Source organism: Lissotriton helveticus, chromosome 8 (assembly GCF_964261635.1).
Source record: "Lissotriton helveticus chromosome 8, aLisHel1.1, whole genome shotgun sequence".
NCBI classification, from domain to species: Eukaryota; Metazoa; Chordata; class Amphibia; order Caudata; family Salamandridae; genus Lissotriton; species Lissotriton helveticus.
In genome coordinates, this window is record NC_136069.1 from 79,812,039 (window position 1) to 79,831,667 (window position 19,629).

General features: G+C 47.6%; 1 protein-coding gene across 2 annotated transcripts in view; it reads left to right on the top strand.

Annotated features, from left to right (window-relative positions):
- The window catches only part of LOC144772394 (uncharacterized), a 552,770-nt gene that overhangs the window by 154,771 nt on the left and 378,370 nt on the right, over positions 1–19,629 (top strand). For both annotated transcript variants that reach the window (XM_078656672.1, XM_078656673.1), the window contains exon 2: positions 8,348–8,794. In XM_078656672.1, the coding sequence (XP_078512798.1) occupies positions 8,348–8,794 (447 nt within the window). The remainder of the gene's footprint in view (positions 1–8,347; positions 8,795–19,629) is intronic.

Below are 19,629 nucleotides of genomic sequence, written 5' to 3' on the forward strand. Positions count from 1 at the left end.
AAAAGTAAACACTAGCAGATGTTTATGAATTATGATGTGTTAATTTGAACACATTTATGTATATTTTAGTTAATTATAAAATATATATGTATCGTATCTCTATGAGGGGATGATAGGAGGCTTGAACCTTGTCTGACAGCACCAAAGTCTGCCTAGCTATCCGTCCGACCAAATCTTATTCTGCTTGAACTATTCATCTTGAATAAAGACTTTGCTTGTTTAATAAACACAAATCTGGTGCTCAATTTTCCCGCTTCAGCTGCTTTGCTTATCTTATAATATGCCGCTATTTTGCCGCTTCAGCTGCTTTGCTTATCTTATAATATGCCGCTTAGGATTAATTTTTGCTTGAATATGCTGCCGATTCAATGTTACGATTCAATTTCAGCTGCTGCTTGAATACGATGCTTCAATAGCATTCAAATCCGATGTAACCGTTACCGATGTATTCTTCATAGCGATGCACTTGCATGCGTCCTGATGACATGCGATGTGCTGACCGGCGCGATGTAATAGCCGCGTTGCAATGGCAGCGCGATGCGATATATCCGATGTAACGGGTGTTTCCCGATTTGAGTGTCAGATCCTTCATAACATCCCCCAAAATCGAGATGCCTATTGCATCAAAAATCCCATTTCTAACATGCACTAATGACCCAAGAGGGTATGTAGGCGCTTTTGCAAGGTGTGTGGTCCCAAGGTGCTTATATAAAGAGCCAGATCATTAGCTTCTAGTGGAACTCAAGAAGTTAGGAGGAGTTTCTGATGTATTGAGGTAGGTCTTCCATGTCTTGGGTTCAATGCAGGAGAATGAGTGACCTCCAGTTTTGCTGTTGCTGATGCGAGTGTGTGGGAGTGAGGCAGAGCGTAGATGTCTGGTGGATTGGTGAACATGTATGCAGCTGTTCAGGTATTCTGGTCCTGTGTTGTGTAGGGCTTTGTATGTGTGTGTGTCAAAAGTGTGAATTGGCTGCGCTTGGGAATGGGGAGCCAGTGAAGCTTCCTGAGGTGCGGTGTGATGTGGGTGCAGAGATCAGTGAAGACCCCATGCCACGACCAAGTGGAAAACTAAGGAACTGTCATTTGGCAATCAGTCAGAAGTTGGAAGGGTCATTCCCGTCGAGTCCTTGCATATTCAGCAGTGATATATGTAAGTAGCCTTAAGGGCTTTTGTAATGGTTAACAAGGAGGTAACAGTTCAGGGTGGTCTTCACTGGCACAGTTCATAACCTTGGATGTCCTTGGGCTCACTGTGCCACTGGATTCAAGCTATCCTTGCTGACGGAAAGTTGAAGCCCCAAAACCGGTCCTAGGATGCTTGTTTCCGGGCCTGGGAGAACCTGACTTGGCAGTTAGGGCTGGACTGTTCCCATGAGGTACAGGGTCAAGACTGATTTACATATGTCGAGGTCTAAACTGGGGTGGTATGGTGAGCAAAAGAATGAAGTTTTTAACTCTGATCTCTTGACTGGGGGTGAGTATTTTGATTTGTTTTGTATTCCGTCCATCAATTGTGTGTCTTTTGCTTTCTCGTCCTTGAGAACTGCAAGTAGAGGTGGCTGGAGCGCTGACTCTGTCACAGAACTTCATTGCTGCAAGAGAACTAAAATAGTAGAAACATATGAATGTTTTGGTGCTCGGTCGTTATTGGAAGCACGGAGGTGCACCTTAGTGCCTAGTTAAGGTTTAATGGCACCTGCCTTTGCGATAAAGGGTGCAGCTAGTGTATTGCAAATAAGTTGGGAAGGGTAGTGTCCGCAGAGGAGGCGTTTTTTGTTCTAGAATTCAGAGATGAACCTGTGTCTCTACTTGGATTGGTATGCAGTGTCAGAGATTCGACTCATGCAGTACATTCTCTTAGACTTTCTGAAGGCTGCCATGTAGGCCATATTTTGTTTGCTTCTTTAGGCCATTTCCTCAGTCATCTTTGAGGTGATATGTTCACTAATATGACTGTCTTTATTTAGTTCTAGTGAACCAGCCAAGGGTGTGCTGTATTTGTTACCCTTCACCAGTTTGGATGAAATCAGTACGCCAAGGGCAATTTCAAGGCATTTGTCAAATGCTTCCAATGAAGTACCACGTTCTGAAGACATGGATCCTTGAGGATGGCATCTACTTTCTTGAAGCACACCTTCTTTCTGGGTCTCACTTGCATTTTGATGATTGGGCTTGAATGAGGCTAATGTCTGGGAGGTTAGGGGGAAGAAGGCATGGTGGTCACTCCAAGTGGTTTGAAGGGCTCTGATGATTCTTGTAGTAGTGGTGAAGTAAAGACATTCATTATGTCCAGCGGTGTATGTCGGTCGAGTTACCATCTGATGCAGGCTGAATATTTTGAGATTAAAAAGCCGGACTTTCTCTTTGCCGATGCTGAGTGTATGGTCTTCCGAGGTGATAGTCAATATTGAGTCTAACCAGATGTCTGCAAAGTCATGGTTAAAGGTGGTGGTCTGTAGGCCAGTAGAGCGATGAATAAAGCACAGTGTATTAAAGGACATTGTTTCAATCTCTCTTTTTCACTGTTTCCTTTTTCTTTCTTTCTTTAATTTTACGTTGTTCTCTTTTATTTGAGGTTCGTCCTCAAGCCGTGCTTTTCATGTACTGTGATGTAAATGATAGAATGCTTCTCATATTTCCAGAGTTTCCCTTCAACAGTTGTTGAGCAGTTCATGGTGAGTTGCCTCATATAAACATATGAGTGCTACTACTATCCTACAGCTTTGTTTACACTATTGGCGACGAGGACATGATATGCTTCAGTCCTTACCTACTTTGGTAATTCCGAGAAGTGATTCAGGGCTCGGGAGCTGAATGATTACTGTAATTCCTGGAGAAGTAGTTGAAACCTTCTGGTAATCTGCCATCACCATGGTTGAGCAGTGTGCTGCTCTGGTCTTTTGTGGGAACAGTGTGTTGTCTACTTCCACTGCCCGAAGCAGCTAGTCTCGCCATGTGCAGCATGACTAGGCTGCGATTGCACCTGCATTGTCAGATAAGCTCTAACTCGCAGAAATATTGGGTGAAATGAATGAACTTTAGACCGTGGAAGTGCATGAAGGTACTCAGCTCTATGCTGAGCCAGCACAGCTGTTCATGATACATCCTTAGACCCAAAGCCTCGATTTAGGACCATTCACTCGTTCTTCTCATTCTTCACTATTGACTTGGATGAGTACCCCGCAGGGCAAGCCTCATTTTGTGGAGGATATATGTTATGTCTTTCTTCTTCTGTTGGGAATACAGCTGCAAAGCACTGGCTCTCAGACCTAATTTACAAAGGAGAGATCATTGTGGTATTTCCAAAGCCCATCGTAAGTATCACGCAAGGTACATTCAAGTATTTAGGGATATGATTTGAACACATACATGTCCCAAGTGATAACTTTCAGAAATGTGCATACCAAGAAACAAAAGAAGAAGTGGAGATTTTTTTTTTTTTTAAACAGATTTTATTGTTAGACTGCACATATGCTGCAGGGCCCTGTAACCCAGGGACAACTGCAGGTAACAAACATGACAGTATCAAAAGGCAATCGACTTTTCACTTTACGAGTACAAACTGGCGAGTGGATAACCAAGCACTCTTTTACCCCCCTCTCTCCACCCATCCCAAAGCCCCAACCCCCCAACTCCCCCCCACCCCCCAGAGCCGCACAGCCACCACAAGGCTCTACCCACTCATATCGAGAAGTATACAGAGAAAAAAAAACGTAAGACACATTCATGCACACCCGCCTCCCTAGCCCCATGCCCCTCAGCTCCGTACCTCCTGTCCCATCACCCCTCCCGGGGAAGGTCTTCCTGCTCCACAGGGGATTCAAGCCACAGCACCCTATAGTCTGCCCAGCGCTTCCAGATTTTATAATGTTTTCGCGGGCATCCCCTGGCCACAAATATCGGCTGCTCCAGCCCCATACAAAAATCCAACCCCCTCTTCCAGACGGCCACGGTCGGGGCCTGTGAGTCCTTCCACCCTTTAGCAATGTCTCTTTTGGCCGACGTAAGGCCAAGTAACATCTGGTGCCTTTTGTAGAGGTTGCCCCCCACCCCATCCATTACATGCAGCAGGGCAAACTGTGGCGTACGTGGGAGTACCCATCCCAACACCTTGGATAAACAGGCCAGGACCCCCCTCCAGAACCGATCTAGGGATCCACAACTCCAGACTGTATGTATGAACGACCCTTCCTCCCTATTACAGCGGAGGCAGTCCAGTGAGGCAATCAGTCCCGCCCGCCAGAGCTGAACCTTGGTAAAGTAGACTCGTTGTAAGTACTTAAATTGGATGAGGCGGAGACGCATTGCTATGGCGGCACCCCTGGGAGCAGCCAGAGCCTCCCACCAGTCCTCCTCCTCGCCTACATCCTCCTCCCATTGCTCCCGGAGCCTCTGCTGCGTGGGGAACAGTGTGTAACTAGTGTCTGATAAGTGCAGGATATTTTCTTTGTCTCCAGGTCCCCCAAGAACACTTTTGCCTCCAACTGGCTAAATTCAGGGAGGAACTCCAACCCCTCCAGGTTGGGGGATAGTGCATGACGAAATTGGAGGTATCTAAAAAACTGGGATCGAGGCATACCAAATTCCTCCCAAAGCTCCTAGAAGGACTTAAGTGTCGTATCCCGCAGTACATCTCCCAGAGTCGAGATGCCTATGTGGTTCCATCCCCTAAAGCCCTGCAACGTCGCCAGGCCAGGAAATCGCCCATTGTTCCACAAAGGGGTCCCTGCAGTCAGGGTATTCCACCACCCCATCCGGCGCAAAGCCTGCCGCCAGATGCGAAACACCACACGAGTGGCCGCCGGCAGCACACTTCGCAACGACGCCGTGTAAAGAATGGTGTGTAACGTACGGGATCCCATCAAGTAGCGTTCCATGGCGTATGCCGGGTCTCCCCTGTCACCATACCACCACTCGTTCAAGACCAGAAGGTGGGAGACCTGATAGTAGGAAAGGATATCGGAGGTCGCCAGTCCCCCACAATAGGTGGAGAGGAAACATGTGCGCAATGCCACACGCATCGCTCCGCCCCCCCACAAAAACTGCCCTAAGGCAGAGTTCACCTGCCGGAACCATCCAGGCGATATCGGATATGGGTGATTTTGCAGTTGATACAGTAGGTGGGGGAGTGCCACCATTTTAAAGATCGCCAATCTTCCATAGATATTAAGCGGCATACATGAGCAGATTTTGAGATCAGCCCGCACACGGTCCCACACCGGTGCCAGGTTCCGCTCCCAGGATACGGCCGGTACCTCCAACAGATACTTGAGACCCCCCACCACTACCTGGAGTGAAGATGCCCAATTACCCACTCGTGTCTGCGCCCCCTGCACCCACAATGTGGACTTGCGAGGGTTCATATAGCGCCCTGATGACTCGCCGAAGATCTACATTATCCGCAGGAGACGCGGCCCAGACCTATTGAAATCCGTAGGAAAAAAGAGGACATCGTCTGCTTACAATGCGATCCGGTCGGACGGCCCCTGTGCCCACTCAAACCCGCTCAACTGCGCATCAATGCGTACCCACGCCGCCAGAGGCTCCATAGCCAAGGCAAATAATTAGGGCGAGGGGGCACCCCTGGCGTGTACTTCGCCAAATAGGAAAACTGGACGAGACCGCTCCCGCCACTCGAACCGAAGCCGTCAAATCAGTATAGAGAAGACGCAGATAGGATAGGAAACGAGTCCCAAGATTGAGCCGTGGCAGTAACGAGAATAGATAGACCCAGCTCAGCGAATCGGATGCCCTGTCCATGTCAGCGAGGAGGAGCGCAGCCTGCTTCTCAGTGTGTCGGACCGCCTCCACCGCCACATGCGCCCATCTAATATTGTGCCTGGTCGCCCTATGAGGCATAAAGCCGGCCTGATCCGGGTGAATAAGCTCTGAGATATGAGGAAGAAGCCGATTGGCCAATGCCTTGGCCAAGACTTTGGCTTCAACATTCAAAAGCAAAATCGGGCGATAGGAGGCATGTTGTTCAGGGGGTCGACCCAGCTTGTGGAACACCACAACTTCTGCATGCCTCCAGTCCGGAGGGAGTCTGCCCTGTTCCCTGGCCTCCTCCAACGCCTCCCGATAATGAGGGGCTAATTGTACATGATATTTCTTGAAGAACTCACTGGGAAATCCGCTCGGACCGGGGCCTTTCCCCGCATTGAGCTCACCCAGGGCCGTGCCCAGTTCCTTATCTGTCAGGGGGAGCTCCAACCTATCCTGCACCTCGTCCGATACTGTTTTAGGAGGCGAGTCCGCTATAAACTTGTCCACCATATATTCCGGCAGGCACTCCTTTGGGGCATATAAGTCTGCATAGTACGCAGCAAAGCTCTCCGCTAACTCCCCTGGGTCTGTCAGCGGGGCGCCCACTCCATCGAGTATCCCCGGCATGGTCTGCGCATGAAAGGTCTCCTGACAGAGCCGATGCAGCATTTTGCCGGACTTATCCCCCCACTGACAAATTCTGCTGCGCGTAGCAAGCCATACCTGCCGTGCCTCATCCAGGAGGAGGGCCGCGTAGGACTGTTGCGCCAGAAGGAGCCGGCTCACCTCCTGATTCTCACCCGCCGAACGTCCCCTGCGCTCCAACTCCTCGATCTCCGCCTCAGAGCGCACCAGATCTGCCCAACGCTGCTTTCAAGCCGCCGCACACCAGGCAATATCTACCCCCCGTAGTGTGGGTTTCAGTGCTTCCCATAATGTCCCGGCGCTAGAGACAGAACCTACATTCCTGACTAAATAATTAGATATCGCCTCACGCATATGCCTCCCATAGTCTTCCTGTTGTAGGTGCCACACCGAAAGACACCAGCGGAATGGCTGTCTCCCCCTGCCCATCCAGAGCTCAATGGAAATGGGCGAATGATTGGAGAGGCCACGCGGGAGGATTGCTGCCGATTCCACTCATCCGGCCCCTTCTCTGGGGACAAGGATATAATTCAACCTGGAGAAGGATTTTTGCACGGCAGAGAGAAATGTGTACTCCCGTTTATCCCCGTGAAGGCGCCGCCAAGTGTCCACCCAATCTAACCCCACCACCAAATCCCGCAGCTTCATGGAATGGCCTCCACTCAGGCAGGAGTGGAGATTTTAGTTCTAAGTATAATAATTTATATCACCTGAGACATTTGTGCACACCTACTGTCACACTGTCAGACACATCAGTCATTAAGCGTTTTCTTGTTAATTGAGTGGTGAGGTCACATATTGTAATTTAAGGGTTTGCAGCAAAAATCGTGACATGCAGACAAAATATTTGCACAACGTTATTCACAGTGTTCGCTGCATATGCCAACTGAGCGTTTTGGACCGTTAGTTTCCTCAATCCATTGTTTGTTGTTTTGTGTTTTTATGAACTCTATTGATATTCTTAAATTGCATATATGTATTATTATTGCCTTTTCACCATTATATTGTTCACCCTGCAATTCGAGGTCCTCCTTAATTCTTGCAAAATACAAGGGGCATGTTTATGGTGCAGAAGGAAGAATGTATGTCATACATGAAGATATTGATGCAGATGGAATGGCAATTGATGGACATGACCACACCTTGTTACACTGTCTTGGATTAAAGGAACAGATAGTATTTTGCACTTATCTTTGACTATTCCGGAACAAAGTGGTATTAACGCATGTGAAGAGGTGTTACTACGATTAGAAAGATATTTTAAGTACAGGCTTGCATAGCCTTACATAGGGGCAGGTTTTATACTTCTGTGCAGAGAGCAGGGAAAATATTTGATAACTTTTTAATTGGATTAAAAATCTCTCCTGTCGAGTAATTTTGGAAATATAGCTGACAAGACCATTAGAAAAACCTATTGTGAATACTAAGAGCAGTCAAATCTGAGAGGAGTCTGAGATATTCCGGGCCCTACCTTCAAGGAAGCCAAAACTACAGCCAAAGACATTGAGCAGTCTTAGATAAGGATTAGATCAGTTCACGAAGAGAAACATGATTTAAAAAAGTGATAACAGTGTGCAGTGATAATAACTAAGCAGGAGTATCCCAGAACTAGGAAAAATTGAGAAAGTACTGGTTTGTTATTAATGTGGTAGTTGCGGCCACCTGGCTACACAGATTTCACAAGGGCTCCTCTTACTCTGGCAATGCTGGTATTTGCTGGTTGGTGGAAAGGACTCTTTACCCATGCTCTTAAAACATACAGCGTAGCGAAGAAGGAAATGCAGGCTCGGTACTTATATACTTATAACCAGGGGGTTGTAGAATGAGTGTGTGTCGGACAAGTCTTCATACCCCATAGGCATACAGTCACTTGTATAATGATTGGATTTATCTTTGGATGCTACAGTGTGTAACTTGCTGTCGTCTTCCTCCACAGGTTCCCATGTTGTCGCTGGAAACCTGCTACCGAATGCTACGATTGAGCCAAACATCACTGGCGCTGAGGAAGCGGAAACTAGGGACCCCAAGACTTGGGAGCCATTTATAATTCAAGACCCAAGCAAGGAGAAAGCCAGAGTGGGTGAGACAATAGTCCTGGGCTGCCAGTTCTTCAGCCCAAAGGGTTCATCTCTCCATGACTTGACTATTGACTGGTACAGAGAAGATGGGAAGCACACCCTGCACTTCATGGAGAACAACAAGACTCTTGTGGCTAACTATTCCAGGGCCTTCGTCAGTGGGGATCTGTCCGAAGGGGTGGCCTCCCTGACCATCCTCAACGTGACTACGGATGATCATGGCATATATTACTGCCAGGTGACACTTCCCAATGGGATGAAGGTAAAGGGAGAAGGTGTGAAGGTCAGGATCCGAGCCCTACACGGTGAGATACTTTAAATTTACAGCTTTTTTTCACTGGTTGCGAAGTGCCTCTTTGTGGGAAATCTATGTGTAAACGAGAGTAATTTACATCCATTTCCAACAGTCTGTTTAACCCCATTTGCAAGATACACCACATGCTGAATGTAATAGGGTGACATTCGTGCAGTTCTCCTTGCTAACTATGTGAATCTTTTTTTAATGTTTACCTGGTTTTGCCAATGCTTTTTATGACTAGATGTACGACCAGGAGAAGCTGGATACTCAATGCAAACTTGAGGATTTCCTGTGCAACAGAAAGATTAATAATAAAGTAGCCTCTGTAGCCCAGCACAGACTACCTCGAGGTGAAACTCAGTTGAAGGGCAACTATCAAAACAAGCATTTGCAATGCAATAGGTATCGCATTTGCACGAGTATAAGCTATTGGCATTGTCATGTACAATGCCAATAGCTTAAACTCACGTAAATAAGAGACCTATTGCATTGCAAATGCTTGTTGCACTTGCTTCATGGGGCAAAGCAGTCCAAAAGTCCAGGTGTGGCCACAGCCCATTAAGTAGAAGAGTTTACTGAAAAGGTGCCTGATTTAGAACTCAATGGATGAGCTACTCTGTCATAATGGTGACGGATACCCCGTCCGCTGAAATATAAATTCCATAGTAATCATAGAATTTATATTTGGGCAGATGGAATATCCATCACTGTTGTGACCGAGTAACCTATCCAACGAGTTCTAAATCAGACACTTAGGGCCCGATTCACAGAATGAACTTAAGACTCAATCCTAAACTTACTACTATTTTGGTATTCACAGAATGCACTTACTACTTTTGGCACTCACAGAATGAACTTACTACTTTTGATATTCACAGAAGTTAGGATTTTGTCTTAAGTTTGTCTTAAGTCTGTCTTAAGTTTGTCTTAAGACAAACTTAAGACAAAATCCTAACTTCTGTGAATGCCAAAAGTAGTAAGTGCATTCTGAGAATACCAAAATAGTAGTAAGTTTAGGATTGAGTCTTAAATCCATTCTGTGAATTGGGCCCTTAGTCTTCAGCAGATCCTACAGGTTCCTGACCCATCATCGAGGGCTGTATTGCCAATCTTCAAAGTCTGATGGTGCTTCCAAGAGATCTCATTCTGTCCATGCTTCTTTTTTGCTGACGCTTAGGGCCCTTCAGTATGCTGTCAGACAGAACAGTAACAAGATATCGAGTTGGAGGGATGTACAGGATGCTATACAAACACACAAAATTATTTTAAGTGTGAGTGACAAAACTTGTGGTGTTTTTTTTTACCGGGGACTGTGTTGTATTAATGTGTGTTAAAATTCTGCAGCACTCGACAGTCTGGCTATGTTCACTGAAGGGGCATGTGCCTGCCGTACTCTAAACTCGAGTGCCTATGCACAGTAGGGCCAAAACCAAGGATGGGAGTGAGGGAAGTAAGCGATCCTTCCGCGCACAAGGCGTTAATCAGAGGGCAAAGAAACAAACTAAAAGTCACTGCTTCCGAGTTGTGAAGAGGAGTCTAACAAGCACGTAACTGTCTCAGCTCTAATCTAGTATCTTGTATCCTGTGACAGTAACGTTCATGCAAACCACCACGCTCAAGAAAATCAACTGTTGGTTACTTACTCAGACACGCAGCTTCAAATAAAAGTGCTGAACTGCCTGTGCGTCATGCGTGTGTACACATCATAAGGCGAGCGGCAGGGACAATTTAAAAAGGTTACGCACCCTGCCTCATGCAGCCCCACATGACCAAATCCAGCCAATCAGTGACCTGCCTAAAAGCAGCACTGACTGTAGGGAAGAGATTTATTACTGGTACAGCTCTTCATGGAGACTCAGCGACAAAGTGAGAATGTGAACACATTTTATTGTGTGGCACATGTTATGCAGTCACACGGAGGTCAAGACCCGGCGCTAATAAATAAGTGCCGGTGCTAAGCACCGGAAAGCTCCGGCTCAAATTAAGCACTGCTGAGGTGGGTTTTTGGTACACCACAATTCACTGAGGTCCTGGTTTCCTGGGGATAGTTCTGTGCATGAGCAGAATCCCCGCAACACTACCATCAACTGACCCACAATGAGACTAACGCCACAACAAGCACAAACCCGCTGCCAACAGGAAGGCAGCAACGGCGACAGGAGGTGGGAGTCCTGCGCCACAGGAGGACCTGGAGGAAATGGAGGCCACAGTCATCAGTGTGGAGACGGTGGGAGTACGGACACAGCTCGATAGGACCTGACACAACATCAACAGGGTGAGTAACGACCAGGGACTGGGGGTACGGGGGGAGATGGGCACATTGATACACATGCACAACGATGTGTAGCACACTGCACACCCACAATGACCCTGGATCATGTCCCTGATCCCCGTGGCACACTGCAGCACACACAATTAGCAATAACAACACATCCCATCACAATGTGGTACAAAGTGCAACACCGACACTGCAGAATAGGGGACACAACTGGATCCGCTCATGCGCAGAAACAGGCCAATCACATCAAACAGAGCAGGAAACCGTGAGATTCATATGTAGGTGTACAACCTCACATCCATCACGTAATCCAAATGTCCACTGTCCAGCATCAAATTGCCAGCACCGCCCAATCAGTCACAATGTACATTGTCATACAGTCTGCATGTCAACAAGAACAATGCACCAACATACATGTCAACACAATGTCAACATGCATCTCCCCTTCACATTGCAGAGGGACAAACAACACCTCCAGCAGAGCAGACCAGACAACCAATCAGTGATGCTGGAGAGGACCACCACACCTTCGACACTGACGCACCACAACAGCTCATGGACATCTCAGGCAACCCAGGAGCAGGAAAGCCAAGCTACATAGAGGAGACCCCAGCCCCTGCACAGACCACACAGCAGGAATCACCTGCTACCACGGCTGGCTCCCAGCACGCCACCGAGGCACACATCGCATTCAAATGCCAGGTGTCAGAATGCCAAAAGGTGGTGTCCAAACAGGTGCGGGTAGGGTCAGAGCTCATGGAAGCAGAACTACATCACATACGGGGTGTCTAAATCCCATCAGGGACCACCTACACCTCACAAAGGAGACCCACACTGCGACAGAGACGCATGCATTTGCACATTTCCTGTACTGAACCATGCCCTGAGCCCCAGAATTACCATTCACACACCTACGCTGGACCTCTGTACGATGGCCCAGTACACTCCTCTTATGTATTGAATGGCTGACGACAAAGCTACATGTCCAAGCTCTAACCCACTTCCTGGGATTACATGGTTGCGTCCGCTGTACACAGCACAATGTAATGTTGTAGGGATGGGGCCCTCATGACCACACGGACACACGCAGATAGTGTGTGGAACTGGCTACGGGCACGTGTGCCCAGCCCCTTTATTGGCAGGGTCACATGTACAGTGACGCCTGTGCCGGATGTGTGTGGGGTGAGTGTAAGCAAGCCCTCAGGGAGTTATTGGTGCTGGCAACAAATACAACAGTGAACACTATTAAGACTGAAAGAGAAAACGCCAGCATAACAGAGACAACAGCGGAGCATTATGATGGTAGCCGGAGCAAGTACAGAGGTCACCCAATGAACACTCTTTCCGAGTTTTAGCTGCTAAGTTGTGGAATTCACTTCCATTCCAAATTCGTGCATTGGACGACTTGTTGGATTTCAGGAGGGCCATTAAAACCCCTTTATTTCCTTCTGCATTTTAGTATTCTGCCCGTCCACTATCTGACTCTCTGATGTCTTCTGTGTTATGTCTTCTTGCCTGTCCAAAGCGCCGGGACGCCCCTTTACTGGGGCAGCTGTGCGCTATAAAAGTGCTTATAACATAACAACTTTATGGCATTGAAATATACAGGTCGGTTAAAGTTATGCCTCATTAATTTTTATAATAATGATTTCATAACCCATCCTAACACCAATTTCCTGAAATTGTTCAACTTCATTGATGAAGTCGTAGATGGTCAAAAATATGGCAGCTTTGATGGTATTTGTTTGGGAGGCGACTTCAATGCACACATCCACCCTAGAACTCCACCCTGTAGGAGAGGAGAAGAATTATTAGATTTGCTAGCAACACGTGACTTAGTCGATGTGATGGAGACATTGGATAATAGTGTGAGTAAAGCACCCGCCCCTACTTATATCGGGCGCGGAAGTTCTACCACCATCGACTATGTATTTATCTCATCCCTCCTCGAGGATCTTTTATTGAAATCTGAAGTTTTATTGTCCCCTTTCAGTGATCACTACCCAATCTTATTTTGCCTTAAATCAACTAATACCCCAAGGAACAGAATAGAAATAGGGGCTAGAAACTTAACGGTATCAACAGACAGGCTGAGGGTGGCCTGGAAGGGGATAGACAACCAGGATGTTTTGGCCAGAGTCATCAAAAAGCATCCTACCCTAGTATCGGTATGTCTATCAACCTCCAGCCTGGGGCCTGATATCGTCAACTCATTTGGTGAGTTATGTAAGGCAATAAAAAGGGAAATTTCCAGACCTGCTCCAGCCAACACCAATAGTCATCCCAGGTGGTTTGACACTGCATGCTCGAAAGCTAACAGGGAACTTAGGGCCGCCCTTACTGTTTTACCGCGTGACCCTTCCCTGGTAAGGGCTCTGAGATCTAGATATAAACACTGTCTAAAAACTAGATCTGCAGAGCTATTAAAAGACCATTGGGATTCCCTCGTTCGTGCAGCCGTCTTACGAGACGCTGCAGGGTTCTGGAGGGGCGTTAAGAATCTTAGATCACTGGGCTCCAATATTTCTCCTATTAACTGCAACATAACAGGGGATGTGTGGGTGAACCATTTTTCAAGGATTTATGATGCTCCTGCGCCTGGCAACCTAATTGAAATTGTTCCTGCATTAAAGCCCTTAAATATTTTGTTGTCTGAGGTGGAGGACGCTATCATTGAGAGCGCGGGCAACAAAGCCCCTGGTCCAGATGGCTTATCCATCGACCAGCTTAAATCTGAACCCGATTTTTGGGCACCTTTGTTATGCAACGTTTTCAATAATTTATCCCTCACCACTGTTCCGGAAACATGGTCTTGTAGCACCATTGTACCCATATTCAAAAAAGGTGACAGACTCGACCCTGGTTGCTACCGCCCAATATCATTAATTGACAACACACTAAAAGTTCTAGGCAGGGTTCTTTTTAATAGAATCAGCATCTGGGCAGAAGAAAATACCATCCTACACCCTTGCCAGCTCGGCTTCAGAAGTAAAGTGGGCACGGTCGAGCAGTGCTTGAACCTAAACCTGCTCATGGCCAAATATACGATCGCCAAAAAATCACCTGTATATCTTGGTTTTATGGATTTAAGTTCTGCTTTTGATTTTGTTAACCGTTCCCGCCTTTGGTCAGTTCTGTTAAATTATGGTCTAGATGAAACCTTAGTTTATTTTTTGGCACACCTTCATAGCGATTTAAAAGCATGTGTACGCATTAATAACGATGGAGAAGTTTCTAATGATATTTTAATTGGCAGGGGGGTCAGACAGGGTTGTGTACTGGCCCCCCTGCTTTTTATCTTGTATATAAATGATTTGAGTGTCTCTTTAAGCAAACTAACTAAGGGTGTTCCGCAAGTTAACGGCAAACCCGTTCCCGCATTACTCTATGCTGACGATGCGGTCCTTATGGGCCGCACACCCAATGCATTGCGAACCTTAATTTCTGGTTTTGTTGAGAATATGGCAGATTTGGGCCTCCAAACCAATTTTAAAAAGTCATTTATAATGTCTTGTGGCCCTAAAAGTTACAAAATAAGCCATATTCAATCAGGGGATGACATTTTAAGAAGCACTTGCACTTTCCCTTACCTTGGTTTGTTATTTTCCAATACTGGCTCCTGGCAACCTCATGTTGCCCAAGCAAGGAACAAAATGAGCAAGGCCATAAATTCTCTAACCTCCCTTCGTCAACCCATTGAGGCTGATGTGATTGTGTCTCTTTTACAAATCTATAAAACACAATGCCTGCCCGTGGGAACCTATGGCGCTGAGGTATGGGGTCATTCTAACTGTACCCAATTACAGACTGAAGAAAACAGATTTTGCCGGAAGATTTTGGAGGGGGGTCATTAGTGCTCCAACTTACATCTGTCATAGGGAACTAAACCTCCCCTACACAGAAGACTTTTTACGATCTAGACCCCCATTGTTCTGGATAAAAATCTGGTGTAATCCTGCTGCCTCCCTGTCACGTGATATTATCATGGACTGTCTAAACTGTGAGAGGGCTAATTGTATACCTTGGCTTAAAGCTGTGGAGAATAGTCTATCAAGTGTGGGGATTGGCCATCTTTTTACTACCCCACAACTTATTGATCACTCACATAAGAATTTAACAAAAAAGGCCCTTTATGATCATTATCGCAAGGAAAGATCAACGTGCGATCTGGTAAAGTCCTCTACAATCAGATACACCTCCTTCACGGAGACAAGCAAGTCATCACCTGCCCTGCTTCAGGGCTACCTCCGCTTGAAGCTTGGCAGATGGAACAGGAGTCTGCTATTTCGGTTTAGGGACGATAGTGTTATAAATCTACTTTGTTTTCCGTTAGGCTTCAACAAACATGTGGAAAACCTAAACTGTCCCTGTAACTTAGGCGGCACACAAAGTCTGCTTCATTTTCTTTTCTTTTGTGGTTTTTACAGAATGCACACTTTGCACTTTCTAATGCCGTACTGTAGGAAAAATGCTCTGACAGATTTTAAACTGGCTCTCAAGGATTTATTAATGTTAAAAACAGACGAGGCCATCTTTAGAGTGAGTTGCTTTCTTAAAGCCGCTGTACGGTCTCGTGCTTCTCTGTTAATTGATTGAAACACTTGCACTATGCATATTTTGCACATTGTTCTATTGCACATTGCATATTTTGCACTAATGATTGTATTTCTGCATATGATAAAATTGTATATCGCTATTATGAATTTGTAATCATGTGGATGCTATTCGTGTTTTTATTTTTGCTGGATTTTATGTGTACTTTTATGGATGTTTTACATTCCGAATAAAGATCATTTGACTTTGATAACAAACAGAAGTGTCTGTGAGTTGCAGTGCACTGAGGTTGGGGCACTAGAGCTGAGCGCTCTCATGTAAATAAAATATCTAGGATTGGGTCCCTTCGGGATATTCCTGATGTAGCGGCAGTGGGGGGGTGTCACACCTGCATCATCTTCCTCATCATCGTCCCAGGTCTCCCACACTGCCTGGGGTGACATTGCTGCGTGAGCTCTCCACAGATCATAACCAAAACAGAAATGTATGATGACTCGTGGTGCACTGAGTTAGTGGCACCTGGAGTGCTGAGCAGGGTATAAGGCAGATTATGGCATCCACGACAGGTGTGAGCAACTCCGTTAGTCTGCCAGTATGACCGTTTCAACACTGGCAGTTGGCGGTTGGAGGTGGTCCTGGCGGTGGTGGCGTGTGCCTCCTGCAGTGATGCGACGTCCGGGCTGGTCAGGACTCGATTTGATGTGTGAGCCCTGGTGGGCCGCAGTTGAGGCCGGAGGCAGCGGACAGCGCAGGGCCACAGACACATGGCGTTGATGACCCAAGGCCATCATCTCAGAGGCAATCCAGTATCTCAGAAGACAGGGTCCCTGAATTGAGCTGCACAGAGTTAGTGGACCCGGATACACAGCGGCTGGCACAGGCACCCCGTCACGGGATTGTGCCTTGCGGTGCATTGAGGCAGGGCCACGCTGACTGAGCAGGTCCTTGTCCATGTCCAAGGGGAGAGTGACGGAGGGCTGTGGGGGACAGTGGAGGGAGTCCTCCAGGACATGTTGCAGAGGGTATAAGCCGTCCGGAAGCAGCAAATGGAGGAGTGGAATGCTACAGCCTCGTTTTCGCCACCATTTCGGTATCAGCTACACGAGGATGAAGACAACCCCCAGTCCATAGACTCAGACGCCACCTAAGTTCTACCAGAGAGTGTCCATGAATGTCGGGGAACAGACTTAGTGGCACCGGTGCTGAGAGGAGATGCACTCTGCGATGGTGCCAGTACAATGATATGAACTCGTCCATTGCTAAATCAAGACTCAGTCCCAAATGTGTGACTTACTTGACCGCAGTGTAGGCCGGAGGCAGCGGTCAGCAGGGGCCCACAGCCACGTGTCGTTGGCTCGCGATGCACAGAGTTAGTGACACCAAGGCTGTTGTTGGTAGTGTTCGATCACTTCCGTAACGATGATCCTTTTATCCTCCAGACTGAAATGCGTCATCCTCTTACACCTCTCCTTGCGTGCAATGATATGTACTCTGACATTTAAAAATCAAGACTCACTTCAACATGTGTGTCCTACCCGAGCGCTGTGTGGCCGGAGAGCAGTAGTCCGCGTGGGCCCACAGACACATGCTGTTGGAATGCTACACACAGATTTGGTGACACCACATCAAAGGGAGTATAGTGACTTCAACTCAGCCATAAACATCGTCACTCTGCCATAGTGTAATCAAGACTCAGTTCCAAATGTGTGACCTACTAGTCTGCTGTGTATGCTGGTAGAGTACGTAAACGAGAAAGGAGTACTGCGGGCCTGTGTCACGGAGGCTGTGAGGGTCTGCGGAGGCTGCCAGGGTCGCGGCCCTCGGGCTTGGAGCTTGTACCGGCACGTGGTGGGCCCTCTTCGACACACGCCGGTGTCTACAGGTGAGCATTGATGCCTGGGTGCGCAGGGGCAGGCAAGACTGATTCGGGGACCAGCGCCACACAGGATCGCAGGCAACACCGCTCGTTGTGGGGTGAGAGCCGCTGCCCTGGCAGACACTTTGGGCATTCCGGAAGAGGACCACGACCAGAGTTACGTGCCTTTTATTTACACCACTCCGCGATCTTCCCCACTGGCTGGGGTAACATGGTTGCATCCACTGTCCACTACACTTCTAAAACCAGCAGTGTGTGTCGACATGGACATGTATGTTGTCTGCATACTGCAGTCTGGCCATCACATTAACGCCACACTTGGCATTGTGTACATTCTCATTCATCTGTCACTTGCCTCCTTCGCACATGTCTGGCCCCCTCCCCACAATCTGCTATTGTGTGGCTGAGGTGCCATGCCGTTGGTGGCTTATGTGCATGGCTGGCCCAGGTTCCCACAGTGAGTTGTGCTGTCGTGTCTGGTGGATGGGCATGTTGTTTGGCATGTTTTATGTGAGATTGTAACGTGTGCATTCCCAGTTGTGTGCTTTGAATGATTGTGGAATTGAGGTGTGTGGTGTTTTCATTTGGTACTTGCCAACGAGCAGTGCTGTTCCGTAGGTGCCATCCTGATAGCGCTGGTTGATGATGGACTGTGGGTAGATGTAAGAATCATGCACACTGCCTGGGTGGTTGGCGTCCCGCTGCTGGAGATTCCCAGGAGGTCCACTGTTGCCTGCACATTGATGGAACATGTCTGCTGTCTGTTGTGGTTATTTTGTAAAAGGTGCCAGGGGGCACAAGTAGGACATGCGTGCAGTCACTTGCCCCCTCACACGTGTGGGAAGCCAGCTATGGCGTAGACACCTTGCTTGGTCTCCAGCTGTCCTGGTTCAGTATGGGGAAATATAGATAGTGGGGTATCGACCGTTGTGTGGGACTTGTATTGGGCTGGCTGTGAAACTCCTCCGACTCTGGCGGTTGTTGGTTGGAGGGTACCAGTGGCCCACACGTGCAGAACGGCCAGCAGCTTTGTCTGAGATGGGATATTTGTTGTCCGCTGTGTTGGTTGTGGGCAATGGTGGTCAGGATGCACAGGATGGTTGTCCCTTTGAGCCTGTAGTGGGCAATGGCATTCTTTGGTGTTGGGTCTGTGAGGTTGGTGCTTTTTCTGAGGGTCACTGTGTTTGTTTACGCTGCCTCAGTGTTGGTCTGGGGGGGGGGGGTCGTCCGGGGGGGTATGGTCCTGGGGGTGGTGGCGGTGGGTGTTGTTGCCCTCTTGGGTGTCCGGCCTGCATGCTTAGTGGCTCCATGGCATCTGTTGCCTTTCAGGTGTGGCTCTGGCCTTGCTCCCTTTTCTGGTGCAGGCTGTGGTCCGACTTTACACCAGGTCAGAGCAGGTGTTAATTTCATGCAGCTAACATGCCTTATCGCATGTTTTGTGATCTTCTCTCCAATATGGCTGGTCGTTGAGAATGTTGCAGAGTGGTGTTGTCATGGCTTTTTGCACGGGAACGCCTACTCTGCATCTCTTTAGCGATAGTTGCTGGGGTAATCTGTGGTGATGTTTTTGCGGCTGCTACTGCAGGTAAACTGGTAATATGGGCTGGTATCACCAGCTTGTGAATGGGGCGTTAGTTGAATCGCAACTTTGGCTGCGATAAAGTGCCGATAACTCGGTAATAGCTCCTTGAGAATATGCCCCATGCACTTTTAAATAGCTCATCTTCACAGTGTGCAAGGCTGCGTAGAGGGGCATCCTGTCCGGGCAGCTCAGTGCATTCCAGTGCGCTCTCACGCTCGTTAATGATGTACAAAACATGATGAATTGTAGCCTTTCGTTTTTAATCACATTAGAAACATTTCATCTATAACCTGCACTGTGTTAAGCCATAATCATGTGTAACGGTAAGTAGGTTCTTACAGAATGAAACGATTGAAGCGCCCTGGTGCCAGATGCAATTAATCATTAATGAAAGAACGCTTTAAGTTGTGGTTTATTTCCTATTCAGTTTTGGCATCATCATTGTTAATACTCAGCACGGTGAAGGAGAGCCCCCCACCGGGATTTCCTTGGCAATAACTCATCAGTGCAGTTGTTCCAACAGCCACACGTAAGGAGTTGGGCGCAGGTCTG